Source organism: Lampris incognitus, chromosome 10 (genome assembly GCF_029633865.1).
Source record: "Lampris incognitus isolate fLamInc1 chromosome 10, fLamInc1.hap2, whole genome shotgun sequence".
NCBI lineage: Eukaryota > Metazoa > Chordata > Actinopteri > Lampriformes > Lampridae > Lampris > Lampris incognitus.
The window spans coordinates 52,364,374-52,381,746 of NC_079220.1; the positions used below are offsets into that span (position 1 = coordinate 52,364,374).

A 17,373-nucleotide genomic window follows, 5' to 3' on the forward strand; every position below is an offset into this window, starting at 1 on the left:
TCCCCCTCGCGCCTCCCTCCCTCCCCCTCCCCCGGCGTCTTAAAGAGACAGGACACCCGGCCGGGACTTGCCAAAAACCCGTTTAAAACCTGAGAATTATTTATTTATTTATTTTTATTTGACTTTCCAGACCTGGTCCCAATCCGGAAATGCCAACACCAGTTTTTTTTTTTTTTGCCAAAATGCAGCAATGATTTTGAACAAAGTCTTACGAGAAGACGCCGAGCTGAGACCGGAAGTCATTGAAAGTTGAGCTTTCAATGGGTTTGTTTTTTTTCTTGTCATATTCATCCATCCTCCATCCATCCATCCATCATCCAAACCGCTGATCCTGCTCTCAGGGTGGCGGGGATCCTGGAGCCTATCCCAGCAGTCATTGGGCGGCAGGCGGGGAGACCCCCTGGACAGGCTGCCTGTCCATCACACAGGGCTGAGACAGACACACCTAGGGACAATCTAGTACGGCCGAGTCACCTGACCTCCATGTCTTTGGACTGTGGGAGGAAACCGGAGCCCCCGGAGGAAACCCCACACAGACACGGGGAGAACTCGCAAACCCCACGACCCCCAGGGTTGGACTACCCCGGGGCTCGAACCCAGGACAGATGGAAGCAGATTTTTTTTTAAAGAAAGCGATGTTTCATATCGCTAATTAAAATTTTACAAGTTAAATGATTCATTTTTAATATGGGAAATTGAATTACAACTAGTTCTTTTTCTAACGTCGCTCGTTATCAAAGAACCGGCGTTATAACTGGGTTATAACGCCATATCAGCAATTTCATTTTTGATAATTACTCTGCAAGTACTGATATAAAAAGCATGTCTAATATCACCAATTAGCGTTTTGAATCGCTACAATTTAATGCCGGGGGGGGGTAATTGTCCCTAGTTAAAATGTAATTGCTGATATCAAGATTTAAATTCTGATGTCAGCAGTTGGCATTTTAACTCGACACAGTTTTTTGATATCAAAAGTTGCCATTTTAGCTATTGAACCGTAACTAGTCAATTTCCGATAGTTCTGATTTCAAATATCTGACAATCATTTTCTGATTTCAGAGATGGTTATTTCAACTAGTGAAAATTGAATTGTGGTGTAACAATAGGTTAAGCGCTTAAATCGGCTTACAGGGCTCCAACTGCCAAAACGTTAGTGATCTGTGTGTACACAACAAGCACGACGGTTTACATTGCAGTCATGTGTGTAAGACAACACTCAACACACGTTTCAGACAAACCGTTGCGGAGACCCAATGCATTCCTACAGTCAGTCTGCATGCAAGCTGGTTGGGGAACATCTTTATTTTACTTGGTATTTACAGTACTTTGTTTGATCCATCAATAAGATTTGTGATTGAGCGGGATGGTAAATAGTCATACCAAGGACATGAGTTGTGTTGACAGACCTCTTATATGTGATGTCCCTTTCAGGAGCCTCCGCACAGAGGGTACAAAAGATCTTTAAGACGGTGTAATCCGATTCATAAACCCCGATGCATGGGAACGGTTGCTGGTAACGGTAGTGTGAAGACCTAGAACCTCAATGGCTATGCGAGTTTAAATAGAAATACCAAAGCTAATCTGTGACCTACATTCTAGCTAGCTTTGTGTTTGTGTCCATTATGCCGATTCATTTTATTATGCCTGTTATGCCAATCATCGTATACCGATATCTATAAAGCACGGGCCTGTTGAATACAACTACACCGTGCCAGCTGCAGGTCCTCGTTTGTGGTTGTGAGTCTGGATTTTTGGTAGAGTGTGGGAGGAGTGCTTTGATAGGTGCTTGGCATCTTGAAGGATCTATGGGGAGTTGGCCTTGTCTTCACGATGTCAATGTCCAGATGTCCTAAGCTTAAACACCAGCCTGCAACCGGCACTGTTTAACTATGTCAACATTCGTTGAGAAATATCTCGTAGGCAACCGCAGTCGTCAGACTGATATATTTGTGTTGGCTGGGGCCCAATTCTTTTTCTGGGAGGGACTGTTGACAAAGCCAGAATCTGCCACTAATATTCGTGACTAGCGGAATGGGAAAATCTCAATAAGCGTAATCGTTTTAAATAATCCCAATGTAGCTTGACTCCGCTGTGAGTCTATATTAGCGCGTTTGGGTTTCTGCATCCCAGCCCCCTGGATAGTTTAGTAACGGGGGTCACAGTCTTCGAGAAGACTGTCGGTGATGTAGCTGATCTTCAGCAGGTCCTGATAGTACCGTTTCTCCACAGCTGTGTTGACCGTCCAGCCCACCACCTCCACGTCTCGCTCCGCCCAGTACTGGACGTAATCTCTGTGGGGAAAAGGATTGAACGGGGCAGGGATAGTGGACAAATAGAGAAGCAGGGACACGGAGGAAGCGAGTAGAGGAGAAGGGAGGCGAGGGAAAGACAAAGAAAAACTGAATAAGGGACGGGTACATGAGGAGAACGGGCCAGTCAGTATTCTAGATGAACATATTTCTTCTACCCTAAATGGAAGAAATGCTTTAAAATATGAGTGTAAGGTTTTCTTTTCAATGTGCCTTGCAGTATTTACTTTATTCGAGTAATATGCGTGTGAATGTTAAAGAAGTGAATTCTCTAAAACATCTAAAGCATTCATCCATCCGTTATCCGAACTGCTTGTCCTGCTCTCAGGGTCGCAGGGATGCTGGAGCCTATCCCAGCAGTCATTGGGCGGCAGGTGGGGAGACACCCTGGACAGGCTGCCAGGCCATCACACAGGGCCCCCCCACACACACACATTCATACCTAGGGGCAATTTAGTAGGGCCGATTCACCTGACCTACATGTCTTTGGACTGTGGGAGGAAACCGAAGCACCCGGAGGAAACTCACACAGACACGGGGAGAACATGCAAACTCCACACAGAGGACGACTACCCCGGGGCTCGAACCCAGAACCTTCTTGCTGTGAGGCAACCCCGCTAACCACTGCGCCACAGTGCCACGCTAACTAAAGCATTCATGCCAAAATTATGTATCTAGCTTCACCTACGGCGAGATGAAGTCTTTCTGCATGAGGATGGCGGAGACGCCACACAGGTTCCACAGGAGGTTATGGTGGGCCCAGTCCAACAGCACGTCCAGGACACTGCTCCAGAACTGACTCCACGACGACGGGGTTCGTGGCGTGCCGTCGTCAAACCGACTCAGTCTCCAGGGCCGGTGGATGAGAGCGGTGACCACTTTGGGGTCGGCTTGCCGCATCTGTGGACCAGAGGAGTTCAAAAATCAACAGTTTCCATCAGATTAAAGCCCTTTACACCCCGGGGGCGACTTTTTTCATGCCATTAGTTCACATTGTCATGAGTACTTTCACATCGAATGGGAATATTAGGCGGTGAAAAACCTGATGTGACTTTTTTTTTTCGGAACAAGATTTTTCTAAGCTTTTGTGCTGCGAATAAAGGCATCAACCGATCATGTTGCACGGAACGACTGTCATGTCACAGCGCCTACTTACAATGTTGATTTTGTGTTCCTCATCACCCTGTATTGTATGACAAAGGAAACAAAAATATAAAGTTAAGGACATGTGGAGGAGCATCACCGAACAAGGAGGCTCTCCAAATAGTGAGTAGCATATAGATATAGTTTACTTTTGGATGTAGTAGAGTTGGTACCGAGGCAACCCTTCCTTGCCGACCCAGACGGAGCCGGTCACGACACACCGCAATGGAGGAAGAACACCCAGCGGGGGCCGGACCAGCAACGGGCGGGGGTCCCCACCGTGACCCCGAAGGAAAGACGAGCTCCGCTGTACCTGAACCTGCTGGGTTGATTTCCCCTCATATCTCGCAAATTTGCGACAGAAAGCTGAGTTTCTGTCGCAAATTCGTACCGCTACCGATACAAATAGTTCTGATGCGAAATATTCATAGGCAGGTATTTTGCATTTTCGTGTTGTTTATTCGTCACGTCCCCCCCGGTGTGTAAAGGCCTTAAGAGGACAGCGTGACAGACTGACATTCACAGACAAATGGTGACCAGACAAACTATCACAAACGTCCATCCATTATCCAAACTGCCTATCCTGCTCTCAGGGTCGCGGGGATGCTGGAGCCTATCCCAGCAGTCACCGGGCGGCAGGCGGGGGGACAGGCCGCCAGGCCATCACACACTATCGCAAACATGCCGAACGAAAAACGGGGACGAAAAGCCCACAAAACAAACGAAATGATTCATTCCATCGAAATAAAAATGACCAATTCTGAGTAGGACAAAATGGAATGAAACAGAATATAAGACGACTTCATCCTCCGGCTGTCATTGGTCTCAGAACAGTAAAGTAAATCAAGACTTTTTAATGCATACGACGTTTTCTGCTCTATATATTCTTGACTGGCTAGTTTTCAGTTTGATTCATTGCTTCACGTAGTTTGCATGATGGGATTTTTGTTCATGATTTGCCCGTGAGTATCAACTTGAGAATGTCATTCTCTTGTTTGATGACGGAACAAGAGGAATTAATCTTTGTGTTGATTATTCTACACAATAGAATAGTTTTCCCCATTTAAGCTTGTGAGTTGCTGTTGGAACTTGTGTTTTGGGAGTACCTACAAAGGACCTCACCTTGTAGATGACCTTGGGTTCAAAGGAGCAAACGACGCTCGAGTTGTAAAGGACGGGAAACCTCTTGTACATTTCAGCCAGCGCTGAAGCCGCCTAGGGTAGAAGGGGGCAAATGCATTAATTGTTATTCTATAAGGTCAGAATTTACCGTCTCAAGTCATATTATCACACGATCCGACGTAGGACGGTCTGAGGGATCTGCAGGGCAGAGTGGAGCTCCTCTTGCACCAACTTCTGCAGTCAGCTGCTTTTTCGTGGGCTGCCGCCTTTTACAGCTGGCTTGATGATGGAGACTGTGACAAACCCTGTCAGTACTGAGTCCGCAGTGGGGCTTTTAACCTGGGTTCTCCAGCACAGAGACGTGGACCGTAATGGTATGAAGGTCAATGGGAGGGAGCGACTGCTCTCTTTTTTCCTCATTTGCTGCATATATTGTCGAGGGAGTGCAGGCGCCATATAACCTGCCCCCAGGCACACTAGGCTGACGGTTGAGCTGTACTGGTATTACCGCTCAGAGCATCAAAGTCATCCCTATATTTAAAGAGGCCTTCCACAGTATGCTGCCTGTCGAGTGTCGTGGCAATCGCCTGCAAACACTCAAGAGTCACAAAGCGCTGGTGGTTGATGATAAAAGACACGTTGTACTGCATGCAACCGGAGAACACAAGCAGTGGGGGAACTTACTTGATTCTCACTGAACAAAAGAGTTCTCTCCCTTATATTCCCTTTTCCTTAAGACTACATGATATTGTGGCGAACTGACATGGAAGAGGGAGTTGAGAGAGACAGTTTTCAATCGCAGCTCCTGTGGCCCATACGCCGCACAACCCCGGGAGTGCTCTCTTATTTACACACCAACAGAACAGACAACTTATTGGCATGGTGGCGCAGTGGTTAGCGCTGTCACCTCACAGCAAGAAGGTCCCTGGGTTTGAAACCCGGGGTTGTCCAACCCTTGGGGGTCATCCCAGGTCGTCCTCTGTGTGGAGTTTGCATGTTCTCCCCGTGTCTGCGGTCGGTGTACCCCTGTTTCCCCCACCATCAAAACACATGTATGTTAGGGTTTATACTCCTGTCTTTGCCCTTGACTGAGGCATGGCAAGACGAACTGCAGTTGGTCCCAGGGTGCTGCACGGCAGCTGCCCACTGCTCCTAGCTACACAGCTACGATGGTTTAAATGCAGAGTGTAATTTCAATGTCAATGTCACAACTGGCGACATCAGTCTGTCACGGTCCTAGGGTCAGTTAGTCAGTAACAGTCCTCTATTCAGTCTGAGTCAAACCCCCAAACAACAACACATCCCAACATGAATAGAACACCTGAGCATGCAAAAATACAACACAATGGAAAAAACCTATTCAAAAACACAATGTTTTTAAGTGGGTTGAATAAGCCCCTCCCAACCCGCCCTAACTCAGCAGGGTGTCACATCACCCCCTCCAGCTCCCCCCTCCCCCTCAACCCAGGGGACAGGCCCACCACCTCTCCTCCCTTCATCACCCACTCCCACCTTTCACACCAACCCCCCCTCCTCATCTCTTGGAGACAGGCCAGCACTGCAGACCAACACCTGACCTTCACAACCAGCCAAGTGGGGAGGCAGCTTGCCAGGCCAGAGGACCAGACAATACCAATCCCAGGGTGCTCAAGGCATGTGCTGGGCAACTGGCAGCGGTGTTCTGGCATCTCTTCAACCTCTTGCTGAGGCTGGGGAAGGTACCCCCCGCTCTGGAACACCACCTGCATTGTCCCGGTGCCCAAGAAGGTCCGGCCCAGCACCCCCAACAACTACAGGCTGGTAGCTCTAATATCACAAGCTATGAAGGTATTTGAGAGGCTGGTCCTGCAGCAGCTCAACCCCTTGGTGAGTGACTTCATAGACCCCCTGCAGTTTGCATACCCAAAGAACATTGGTGTAGAGGATGCCATCATCTACATGCTACATAGAGCCTATACACACCTTGAGAGGCCACGCAGCACAATGAGAGTTATGCTCTTTGACTTCTCCAGCACCTTCAATACCATCCAGCCACTCTGCCTAGCCAAGAAGCGCTCAACGATGCAGATAAATCGTGATCTGGTGGCCTGGATCACGAACTGTCTCACCTGAAGACCACAGTATGTCAGGCTACGGGGCAGCCGGTCAGGAACGCTGGTGTGTAGCACCAGTGCTCCAGGGAACTGTGCTGTCACCATTTCTGTTCCCCCTCTACACCTTGGACTTCTGCTTCAGCTCTGACATGTGCCACCTACAGAAGTTCTCCAATGACTTCTCCATCATCAGCCACATTATGGACGACAATGAGGAGGAGTACAGAGACCTGGTGGAGAGCTTCGTGAGGTGGTGCAACAACAGCTATCTCCAGCTTAACTTTGGTAAGATCAAGGATATGGTGGTGGACTACCAATGGAGCATAAAGGGCCAGGGTCACCAGCGCCAGGGTCACGTCTGCCTCCAGCTGATGCCTCAGTTGCTGCGTGGTCAACAGAAACCACCTCTCCTCGTTGCTGGCAGTCTGGATGGCTGTTAGTGTTGGTGTTATTTGGCCCCGTTTCTCCCACAGCTGCCAGCAGTGGCACGCCAATGCTGCACCGGAGCTCTGAGCCTGTTGAGCGGTAGCTGCTCGGCGACTGTCTCGCCGGTCCCTGAGCCTGCTCCTCCCCCGACTGGACAGCAGTTCCACGGTCTTTGTGCCGAGGGTGATTGTTGCCTCCGACACGTTAACATGAGCTCCCCAGCAGGTTCAGGCCGATGATGCACGATTCTTGGATGTTGGTCTCCAGCCCAGACTTGCAGTGACTTCTCCCCGCTCATAACAGCCTTCTTTCCTGTCACCATCATCAGCTGGGCGTTGGCTGGTGACCATGCCACCGAGAGTGGGCCAGTGGTGCCGGGAAGATGCCAGGTCACACCAGGGAAATGGTAGACCCTGTGTCTACCAGGGGCCCAGCAGGATTGACCGTTCAGTTGATAGTCCAGAGACAGTCCCTTGGTGTGACCTAGGCAGACAAGCGTGCATCGGCCTTGAAGAGGGGCTGGAGACTGGAGTGGCGCTCCCCTCACCAGGTCACTTATCCGTCATTTCCCTGCCGGCCAGGTGACTGGCTTTCAGCACCAGTGCTGGGCAGTCGTGGGCTATGTGACTTTGCTTGTCACACTGATAACAGAGGTCAGTCAGCAGGGGTGGACGTTGCCTGGATGTTGGGAAGCCATCACCGAGACTGCTGTGGTGGAAGCCGGACTTGGTAGACCTCTTCTACCTCTTCCTCGTCATCGGCCAACCTGACGTGCGGTTGGAGGGTGTGGGCCTTTTGCTGGGTAAGCGTATGGAGAGTACCAACTCGGCCCATTAAGCTTCACAGAGAGCCTCGCTAAATGACTGGGGCATGGTGAGGTGAACATGCTGGTGCAACTGCTCTGGCGTGAGCCCCCGCAGGAAAGTGTGGAGGGCCAGCTCTCCTCTTGGGCGGCTCCACTGAACTACGGGTAACCGTGTTGGGTGTGTAGCTGCATATCTGTCTCTCTATTTGTGGTGGCAGTTGGCTAGCTGCTCCCTGCTCTGGTCAGTGAAGAGTCATTCCCCGAATCGCCTCTCCAGCGCCATGGTCAGAACTTGGAGGTCCCGCTGCTCCGCTGGGGCTGGGTTGAGGAGCACCTGCAAAGCCTTTCCCTCAAACGCCAGAGCCAGGTGGATAGCAGCTACCTCGTTGCGCCATGCACTGTGCCATGCCGCTAATTGGACTAGCAAGAGGTATGGCTCTAGCTGTGTTATCCCGTTGTACTTGGGCAGCTTTGCTGGCATTCTATGTACCAGTTGCTAGGGGACAGTTGGTGGTGGCGGGCAGCAGGCATTCCCCTGTATTGGCCCTCCTGGCCTTTAGGGGGCTCTGGGGGGTGCGGTGTACTGGAGCCATCAGGGTGGACTGGAAAATGTCAATTTCTGGCAGGCCACGGCAGGTTTTCCAAGTGCCAACGGGTCTGCTCAATGTCCCATTCCAGTCTTTGGATCTCCATTCTTCAGCAGTTCAATCCCACTTCTGACACTAATGTGGCGAGCTGGCGTGGAAGAATGAGTCGAGAGACAGAGATCTCTTTTCAATCGCAACTCCCGTGCCACATACACCGCACGACCCCGGGAGTGCTCTTTCCCCCGCCCCATGCCGCAACTGGCGACATCAGTTTAAGTCACGGTGCTAAGGTCAGTCAGTCGGTAATAGTCCTGTACCCATAGGGTTGCCAACTTTTCACTATCAAATAAGGGACAAAAGGTGGCATGCCATGGCGGTGTGGGTATGGTGTTGTGTGAATATACAGTGTATTGTTTTAAGCCATTTGTCATAATGATAGCCAACTCTTACAGTCAAACTAAAGATCAATACACAACTCTCATGCCTTGGCAACATATGGTAGGTTTAATAATAGTTTGTTAATTTACAGCAGGTACCATAAACACAGTCCTTTATTTGAACCATTACCTATTATCTTTACTATTAGTCTAAGTCAAAACACTTGTGGCTCTTGCACTTTAGGTTAGAAATGGTTATCCCCTTCTTGTTAATCCTACAAGTGACAAACTGGAAGAAACAATAGCTTCTGTATGTTGTCGTTTTGCAGAGGAATCAAACGACAGAGACTCACAGAAGGTGCACTATCTGTGTACACAAACGGCGGGGAATGAATGCTTCATATTCTTATTCACTAAAACTATATATAAGTTGGAAATCACAACTTGGACCCTCAACGACAACAAAAAAAACACTTAAATGCAAAAGAGGAGCATGCCTCTGCTCGCCAAGTCTTTTTCCATGGATATTTTTTGCTGTTCTTGGCCGATTCAAGCAGTATTTTACAGAGAAAAGTTCTTACATGACAAGTCAGCTAACAGAAATTTGAAGTTCATTTTTATCAGCTGTGCTGCATCTTTTTCTTGAGTCTGACCATTTAATGGTCATCAGAGAGAAAATCCTCTCTACAAAGGTACTTGAGCCTGGCACACTGAGAACAAATGAGACAATCCTGGACATGGTGATCAAGTTGGCTTTCCCTATGTTTTGGAAGACCGCCACCCACTTCTCATTGGTGGATTTTGTGGTATCCTGTCTGGCTTTCTGTATTTCCTCCCTGCTAGCACAAAACTCTTCATAAGAGCTGGTCCATACTGACTGTCTCTGTCATTTTGAGGGCAGCCACCATCTGCTCCAGGTCAGTGAAGGAGAGCTCCTCATGTAGGCCGGTCGGTTTCAGTTTCATCATTACATTTTCTGATGAGAAATCAAACCACTTGTCAATGTATGCAATGAGAGAGTCATAGAACTTCAGAAAGTCATTTTGCTGCTTCGATCTTTGTGCATGAGCTGCTTGGTGTGGTATCCAAAGAGCGGTCTTGTTTCCATTGACGCATCTTCGCTTTGAATTTTTCCCTCCTCCTCATAAACATGTGTGATGTCGAGCGTTGTTTCCTCCAGCTTTCTAACGAGTGTGTCAAAAACACGCCCCACGTTGTGGAAAAAGGACAGAGAAATCTCAGCAGCTCCAGTGTTTTCTTCGTCCTCAAAAATCCTCGTCAGTGCCAAAGGTCTCCCCAAGGGACCTGAAGTATGAGGTGAGAGCTGGCCAGCTCTGCAGAAGATGATCAACAGCTGGATGAAGAAACAGCCATCGCGTGCTAACATGATGCAGAATTTCACGCTACTCGGTGTCAACAAAGGCAAAAAAATGCATGCAGTTCCTCTCTTCTGGAAGCAGATACTGAGAAGTGGCTGTAGATCTTTAAAACGAGTGACTCAATATCCACTGACTGTTGATCACAGGTGTGCTTGCAGATGTTATGAGCTATGTGAGTCAGGCATTTGGCTTTCAGAATGCGACTGTTGGCACTGCTCAATAACTGGTAAACAGAGTGGTGTTTTCCAAAGCTGACATTGGCATTATCTGCTGCATAGGCTGTGAGATGTGTTTAATATCCAGTTCATACTTTTCCAGACAGTTCATCAGCGCTTCATGTATACCATTTGCAGTCTCATCGCTGTCTTCATCCAAGTCAAGTAACTTGCGCTGCACTCCATTAGACACAGAAAAATATCTCATGCACACTGGAAACATTTTTCTATTTCCCTTGTTTGAGGCATCAAAAGTAAGAGGGTGAGCCTGAGTAAAACACAGGCTCACCTTCAGTCGGGGACAGATCATCCAGAATATCTCGCACAGTCTTTGATCCTAAAACATTCATTGTGATCATCTCAGCTTTCGTTCTTCCCAAATGCTGCATCTTCACAACGTTTGAGTCATGAAACAACGCACCGTTGAGCTTAACAAGACGGTCGGTGCTGTTGTCGCTGAGTCCATGTTTAACAGGACGATACACGTACGAGGCTTCACTTGGCCGCAGTTTTGTCATTTTCCACAGTAGATGCCACGAAGAATGCACCGATATTGCTCGCACCTTTAGTGAGTGTGGCCGCCTTGTGCATTTCTGTGGAAGCATGCCGAGTCAGGTCATTCTCGCTCACCTCAATGGCCAACTGAAAATTCCCTGCGACATAAAGTACAGAAGGTTTTCATTGAGTCACCGCTGACGGGCTTCATCCACGTCTTTTTTTACTCCCCATTGCTTATTGTAGCTGCACAGTCTTTTGCAGGTTTATCCATATTTGCAGGTTAATCCATATTTCCACATGCCAAACCGACTGAACAGCACCAGACGGTGCCGGAACTTTTTCTGTTTTTGAAGGAACTGGCGCATTTACTGTACATACATGTGTACAACTGATGCGCGTGAGGGGGGCGGCTGTGATTGGATGATGACAGGTGATCATTCTCACCCATCGTGATCAGCGCTGCTGCTACTGCTGTTGTATCAGATTTGCTACGACTGTGAGTGTGCCCTCTAGTGGTTAGAGTAGAGTAGCAGTCAATAAACGGGACAAGGGGGACATATCAATATGGCCCGATATAAGGGACATATCAATATGGCCCGATATAAGGAACATCCCGGCTAATATGGGACAGTCGGCGACCCTGTCTACCCAGTCCGAGTCACGCCCCCAAACAACAACAATCCCAACTCGAACATTAACAGTCCTATGAGTCCTTGCGCTCCCCCAGCGCAGCTCCGCCGACAGTCAGAGCGACCGTTTCAGCTGGTCGCTACAATATTTTTGTCTATCACAGCGCCAAACATTCTTCCTGCGTCTTGGCCGGGGACTGGCAACATGTTCATAATTGGGCACGACGCTGGAAATTTGTCCGCGACGTCAGAATCGTGCTGAAATTGTGTAGTCTGATCCCGGCCTTAGACAGAGAAAGGACTGACCATTGGTAAACTAAAGCCATATCTTTCCCTATACCTCGTTCCATAGGTCAGTTTAAACATCTGGCCATCGCCAGTTAGGGGGGCCATCAATCAAATTGCATTATTTATAGCCATATAGTATTACAAGGGTCTGTGGATTAAGCAGGGAAGATGGGGGAGAAGATAACACCCATCCCCCATTACATCCATCCATTATCCGAGCCTCTTATCCTGCTCTCAGGGTCGCAGGGATGCTGCAGCCTATCCCAGCGGTCGTTGGGTGGCAGGCGGGGAGACACCCTGGCCAGGTCGCCAGGCCATCACACAGGGCCCACACACACACACCTTAAGCCTTAAGGTTGTCCAACGATGACAATCCTGCCTCTGTTACTTGAGTCTTCTTATGGGCTGTAAAGCCCAATCCGCGATCCACACTGTTTGCCACAGACTGAACAGGTGAGATCACTGACTGGGGGTGTAGGTGTGGTACTGGCTTCATGTCTCTTTAGATGTCTCCTGGTCCGCCGATCACCTCTGTCCTCCTCGAGCTTTTGCACCCCTTGTTGACAGAGCTGCCGCCAGATGGAGCGTTGGGCGGCAGTGTTCTCCAGCTGGCTCAGGTTCAGGCCGCACTTTTTTATGATGGTCTTCAGCTGGTCTTTGTACCATTCCTGCTGGCCCCCTGCCAAGCGGCGGCCAAGATGCAGCTGGCTATACAGCACTTTACGTGGTAAGCACTCCTTCGGCATCCTGATGACGTGACTGAGCCAGTGAAGTTGGTGCTGGGTGACGGTAGCCTCCATGCTGATGCAGTTGCTGATGCAGTTCTTGCGGAGTATTTCAGTATGGGGCACTCGGTCACGCCAGGTTATCCTCAGGATGCATTGTAGGCATCTGATGTGGAAGGCCTCAGGCGTCCTGAGGTGGTGGCTGTACAGGGTCCACGCCTCACAGCTGTAGAGGAGAGTCGTGATGACACTTGCTAAGTAGACAGATATTTTGGTGTGGAGGCTGAGCTCTTTGTTTTGAAAGACCCTTCTCCTAAGTCTGCCAAAAGAGGATGATGCTTGCTTAATCCGGTTTTGTGTCTCCCTGTCGATGCTGCAGTCGTCAGAGAGGAAGCTGCCCAGATATTTGAAGGATTCCATTGTTGCGAGTGGTTTGTTGGAAATGGTGAAAGTTGGTGAATACGATGGAGGAGTAGATGCCCACTGGCATACTACTTCAGTCTTTGCCACGTTTATAGAGGAGAGCCCCAGCCTACCATACGCCCTTGCAGCAGCTGCAAGGGTAGCTTGCAGTGCCTCCGATGTGTGGGCCACAACTGCACAGTCATCTGCGTACTGTAGCTTGATGACGTGCTCGGATGCCATTTTTGTGACCGCTTGGAGCCTACTTATGTTAAATAGGCTTCCATCTAGTCTGAAGTCCACAGTAACCCCCACTGTCCTTCCTGGTTTTCTCGTGCAGCAGCAATGTCACACACAGGAGGAACATGTTAAAAAGAACTGGAGCAAGGATGCACCCCTGACGTACCCCGGTGCACACCCCGAAGGGCTCGGATTCCTGGCCCCCAATGGTCACACGTGCCATCATCCCCACATGAAATTGTTGAAGAATGTTGACAAACTTTCGTGGGCAGCCAAACTTCAGGAGGACGTTCCATAGGATGTCCCTGTTGACTGTGTCGAAAGCCTTTGACAGGTCGACGAAGGCTATGAAGAGGTCCTGGTGTTGCTCCCTACACTTCTCCTGGAGTTGCCATGCTGTGAACACCATGTCCACAGTACCCCTATTCCTCCTGAACCCACACTGTGACTCAGGCAACAGCTCCTCTGAGATGTTTTTTACCAGCCTGTGTAGCATGACTTTGGCCAGGACTTTTCCATCAACAGCCAGTAGTGAAATGCCACGGCTGTTGCCACAGAGGGACTTGTCTCCTTTGCCTTTATACATGGAGATGATGTTAGCATCCCTCCACTGCTGAGGGATGGTTTTGTTTTTCCATACGTGTGAGATGGACAGGAGAAGTGCACGGGTGCAGAGGTAGCCTCCCTGTTTAAAAATCTCTGCAGGGATACTGTCAGGACCGGGGGTCTTGTTATTTTTCAGCGGCCTAACTGCACAATGAACCTCTTCAAAGGTTGGTGGAAGGTCAAGGTCTTGGATTGGGGCGGACAGGCAGTTCATCCAAGACTGAGGGATCTGTTGGGGAGGGCTGGTTCAAAAGGGTCTCAAAATGTTCTGCCCATCTTTTTGTGATGAGTTTCTGATCCTTTATGAGGCTGGTACCATCATCAGACTTCGGGGGGGGGGGGGGAGACAGAGCAGTTTCTTGGGCCGTAGACGGTTTCCACTGCATCGTAAAAGTTGTGCATATTGTTTCTATCGGCATGGGATTGCATTTCATTTGCCTTCGATATCCACCACTCATTCTGCAGGGCACGCAATTTTGACTGCACCTCTCTCCCTGGATGCTTGCCACACACATGCACACACACACACACACACATTCATACCTAGGGACAATTTAGTACGGCCGATTCACCTGACCTCCATGTCTTTGGACTCTGGGAGGAAACCGAAGCCCCCCGAAGGAAACCCACGCAGACACGGGGAGAACATGCAAACTCCACACAGGACGAACTGGGGCGACCCCCAAGGTTGGACTACCCCGGGGCTCGAACCCAGGACCTTCTTGCTGTGAGGGGACCGCGCGAACCACTGCGCCACCGTGCGGCCTCCCTCATTACAAACAGCCCTTATTCCTGTCTGGGAAGTTCTCAAGACCCTCTTTAAAGCAGATTTGACCAACAGGCATAGAGAATCAAATACACAGCGAATAAATTATAACTTCATGCTTCATGCCAATCTTCCTTCACACAGGTCAGTGTATGTAGTACCTTGTCAGGCAGACCTTTGACGTCAAAGAAGATGGTCAGCTGATGTCTGACGCATTCCTCCACTGCCTCCTGCAGAGTCGGGACCTTCTCACCGCTGAATTTCTCCCTGTTGATTTAGGAAATCACAGCAGAGCTTCATATATTCAGATGAGCAATGAGGTACCGTCCCTGCCCTATCTGGCTTAGTCCTCTTATGTGTTCCCTTGTCTTCTTTTCCCTTGTCCCGCGTCGAATGACACAAAAAATGATCTTGATGCATGCTGCAGGTGTAGAAATCCCAGAGGGGTCGAATCAGTTCATCTGGAAGTTTCTCCCACTAAACTTTGCGTCCACATGAGCCGATTCAACTTTCCGGGACACACAAAAAAAATAGCAAGGTCACGCTCTAATAAGATGTTGCAGAAAAAAACCCACTTTTTCTCAAATTAGCTTAATTCAGACTCCATTTATATGGGGCGCCGTTTGTACACTTGAATAGGAACATTTTCACAGCCCCCCCCCCCCCCCCCCCGCAGATTTAAAAACCTGGCAGTATAAATACATCCTTTCTTTGGAAAGATTTAATTTGTAAATCTCACCCTTGAAAGAAGACATTTAAATGTTTATTAAAGCCCTCCGTTATCCGCACCGCTTATCCTGCTCTCGGGGTCGCGGGGGGATGCTGGCGCCTATCCGTCTTACAAAATAAATATTTGACAAGGATTAAATATTTAGACCTCAATTAAAAGGGAACTTGCGGAGCACTGCCGGTATGCAGAAGATGAACCGACGCTTCTGATCAAAACAAAAGAGGAGCTGATTATGAGATGTTACAAGACCGAGCACAGACGTATGTGAGGGGGAAGAGCACCGGCGGAGCCTGAAGGTGCAGGAAGCGGTTGGCACTTTTCTCTGGCGAGTTCCATTAACTTCATGGAAACTCTGGCCTGTTTCAAGATCAGATGATGGAATTCAACCGGTTTAATCACACACACACACACACACACACACACACACACACACACACACACACACACACACATCTCATGAACACATTCTTGGTCTTTGAGAAGGGCAAGTGTACAAGCCCTTTAGTGTCGAGGACATGGTCCCATGGGTGGGCCAGTGGAACTGGACTATCGGAACAGCCTACTTGAGCCTGTGTCGGGAGGAGGCGTCAAGTCTCTTGAGCTGGGTCAGTTGCAGCCTGCTGACGGGTCCAGAGCCGTTGGTGGTGCGGTCCACCGTCTCGTCATGCATCAGGACCGGCACCCCGTCAACGGTGAAACTCAGGTCCAGTTCGACTCCGCTGGCTCCGTTCCTACTGGCCTGTCGAAGACAGAATATTAGAAAGAAAGCAGATACACACATATATTATATATATATATATATATATATATATATATATGTATATGTGTGTGTGTGCATGGCATCCATTAGTTTTACTTGCAAGGATTAAAACACTTGAGCATTCACAAAACTAGGGCTCACTACATCACAGAACAGATGGGGTGCACGATATCTCCAGATTTGTTGGACAGTGTTTCTACCCTGATTTTATGTTGTGCTGGAAAAATGTTCTGTTTGGAGTCTCTGATGTCACCGAGGGGGGGGGGTTTATTTTAATCCTAAATTTGACGAGCAAAATGTCCAATCCATAAAAACGAACGTCCCCAATTGAGCAAGACGCCTCCTGCAGCTTCAGTTTGGCTCTATTGCTCCGTTTGTATTTTCATCACGCGTCCTCCCGTCACCGGGCGCGGCAACCGTTCCCGTTCCCGATGGTCCGACCGGGCGTTATCGCGCATGCGCGGGCTAGGGCCGCGAGTCTCGCACGGCTTTACGACGCGGCCGCGCTCCTGTGCGGCAGGTGTGGGCCCGTTTCGGCAAGGGGTCGGCGGCTCACCTCTCGGATGGCGGCGAGGGTGTTCTCCGGGGCGTCGTGACTTCCGGCGCGGTGCGCCACCGCGGGCGCGCCGCCGGACGAGCCGCTCGGCCGCAGCGCCCGGCCGGCCTGCTCGGCCGGCACCTGAGGGAACCGGAACAGGACGACGAATACGTAGAGGGAGGCGGCGAGGGCGGAGGCTGCGGCGGGGCTCCTGGTCCCCAGCATCGCCAGCAGGAACGCCGCGGAGAAAAACGTCCATTCGTCTCCGACTTGTAGCATGGCGGACTCGGACGCGCTGGGTGGGAGCCGGGCCGGAGGGAAGACGCCGATGGTCGCTTTTTGCGCATGAGCAGCGAACAGCAAACGGTCACCGGAGTTGCGAGATGCTCGCGGGTCGCTACATGGCGCGCGAGACACGCACAGTGGGCGTCCCAGCAGCATCACCTCATCTCCGTGGAGGATGCAGGCGGAGGATGCGCACGCTCACACCGCCCCATCCGGCGGCCGAGATGCTGACTGCCTCGGCTGCCGTTACGTTACATTAAGCGTTACATTACATTAAGCGTTACATTAAGAGGCAACACTCACGATTAGCGTTTTGTTACATTCTGAGGTTTGCCTCTTGAATTATATAATGATACTAGAAGAACCCCGCTACAATGTAGCGGTTTGGTTCTCCACCCGTCTAAATCTCCCTCCTCTTCATCCTGCCAGCTAACCGCCTTCCCCCTG

At 49.8% G+C, this 17,373-nt stretch overlaps 1 protein-coding gene across 2 annotated transcripts; it reads right to left on the reverse strand.

Annotated features, from left to right (window-relative positions):
* Positions 1-1,282: 1,282 nt before the first annotated feature.
* LOC130119701 (glycerophosphodiester phosphodiesterase 1-like) lies at positions 1,283-16,967 on the reverse strand. 2 transcript variants are annotated; one of them, XM_056288301.1, is made up of 6 exons: positions 16,660-16,967; positions 15,907-16,082; positions 14,775-14,880; positions 4,578-4,670; positions 3,001-3,212; positions 1,283-2,294 (listed from the first exon to the last, which is right to left on the reverse strand). In XM_056288301.1, exons 1-6 carry the CDS (start codon positions 16,918-16,920, stop codon positions 2,147-2,149), a joined length of 996 nt encoding a protein of 331 aa, XP_056144276.1. In that variant the 5' UTR covers positions 16,921-16,967; the 3' UTR covers positions 1,283-2,146. The 2 variants fall into 2 exon arrangements, with proteins under 2 accessions (XP_056144276.1, XP_056144277.1); XM_056288302.1 differs by having other exon boundaries at positions 2,158-2,294; positions 2,997-3,212.
* Positions 16,968-17,373: the final 406 nt, after the last annotated feature.

Bases quoted from the DNA above. Each gene is read 5' to 3' on its own strand.
- LOC130119701 (XM_056288301.1), bottom strand. From the start codon at position 16,920: ATGCTACAAGTCGGAGACGAATGGACGTTTTTCTCCGCGGCGTTCCTG. The intron at 16,083-16,659 runs GTGAGCCGCCGA...TGTCTTCGACAG, and splicing joins CCCTCGCCGCCATCCGAGAG to GCCAGTAGGAACGGAGCCAG. The intron at 4,671-14,774 runs GTACTACATACA...CTTCTACCCTAG, and splicing joins TCAAAGGTCTGCCTGACAAG to GCGGCTTCAGCGCTGGCTGA.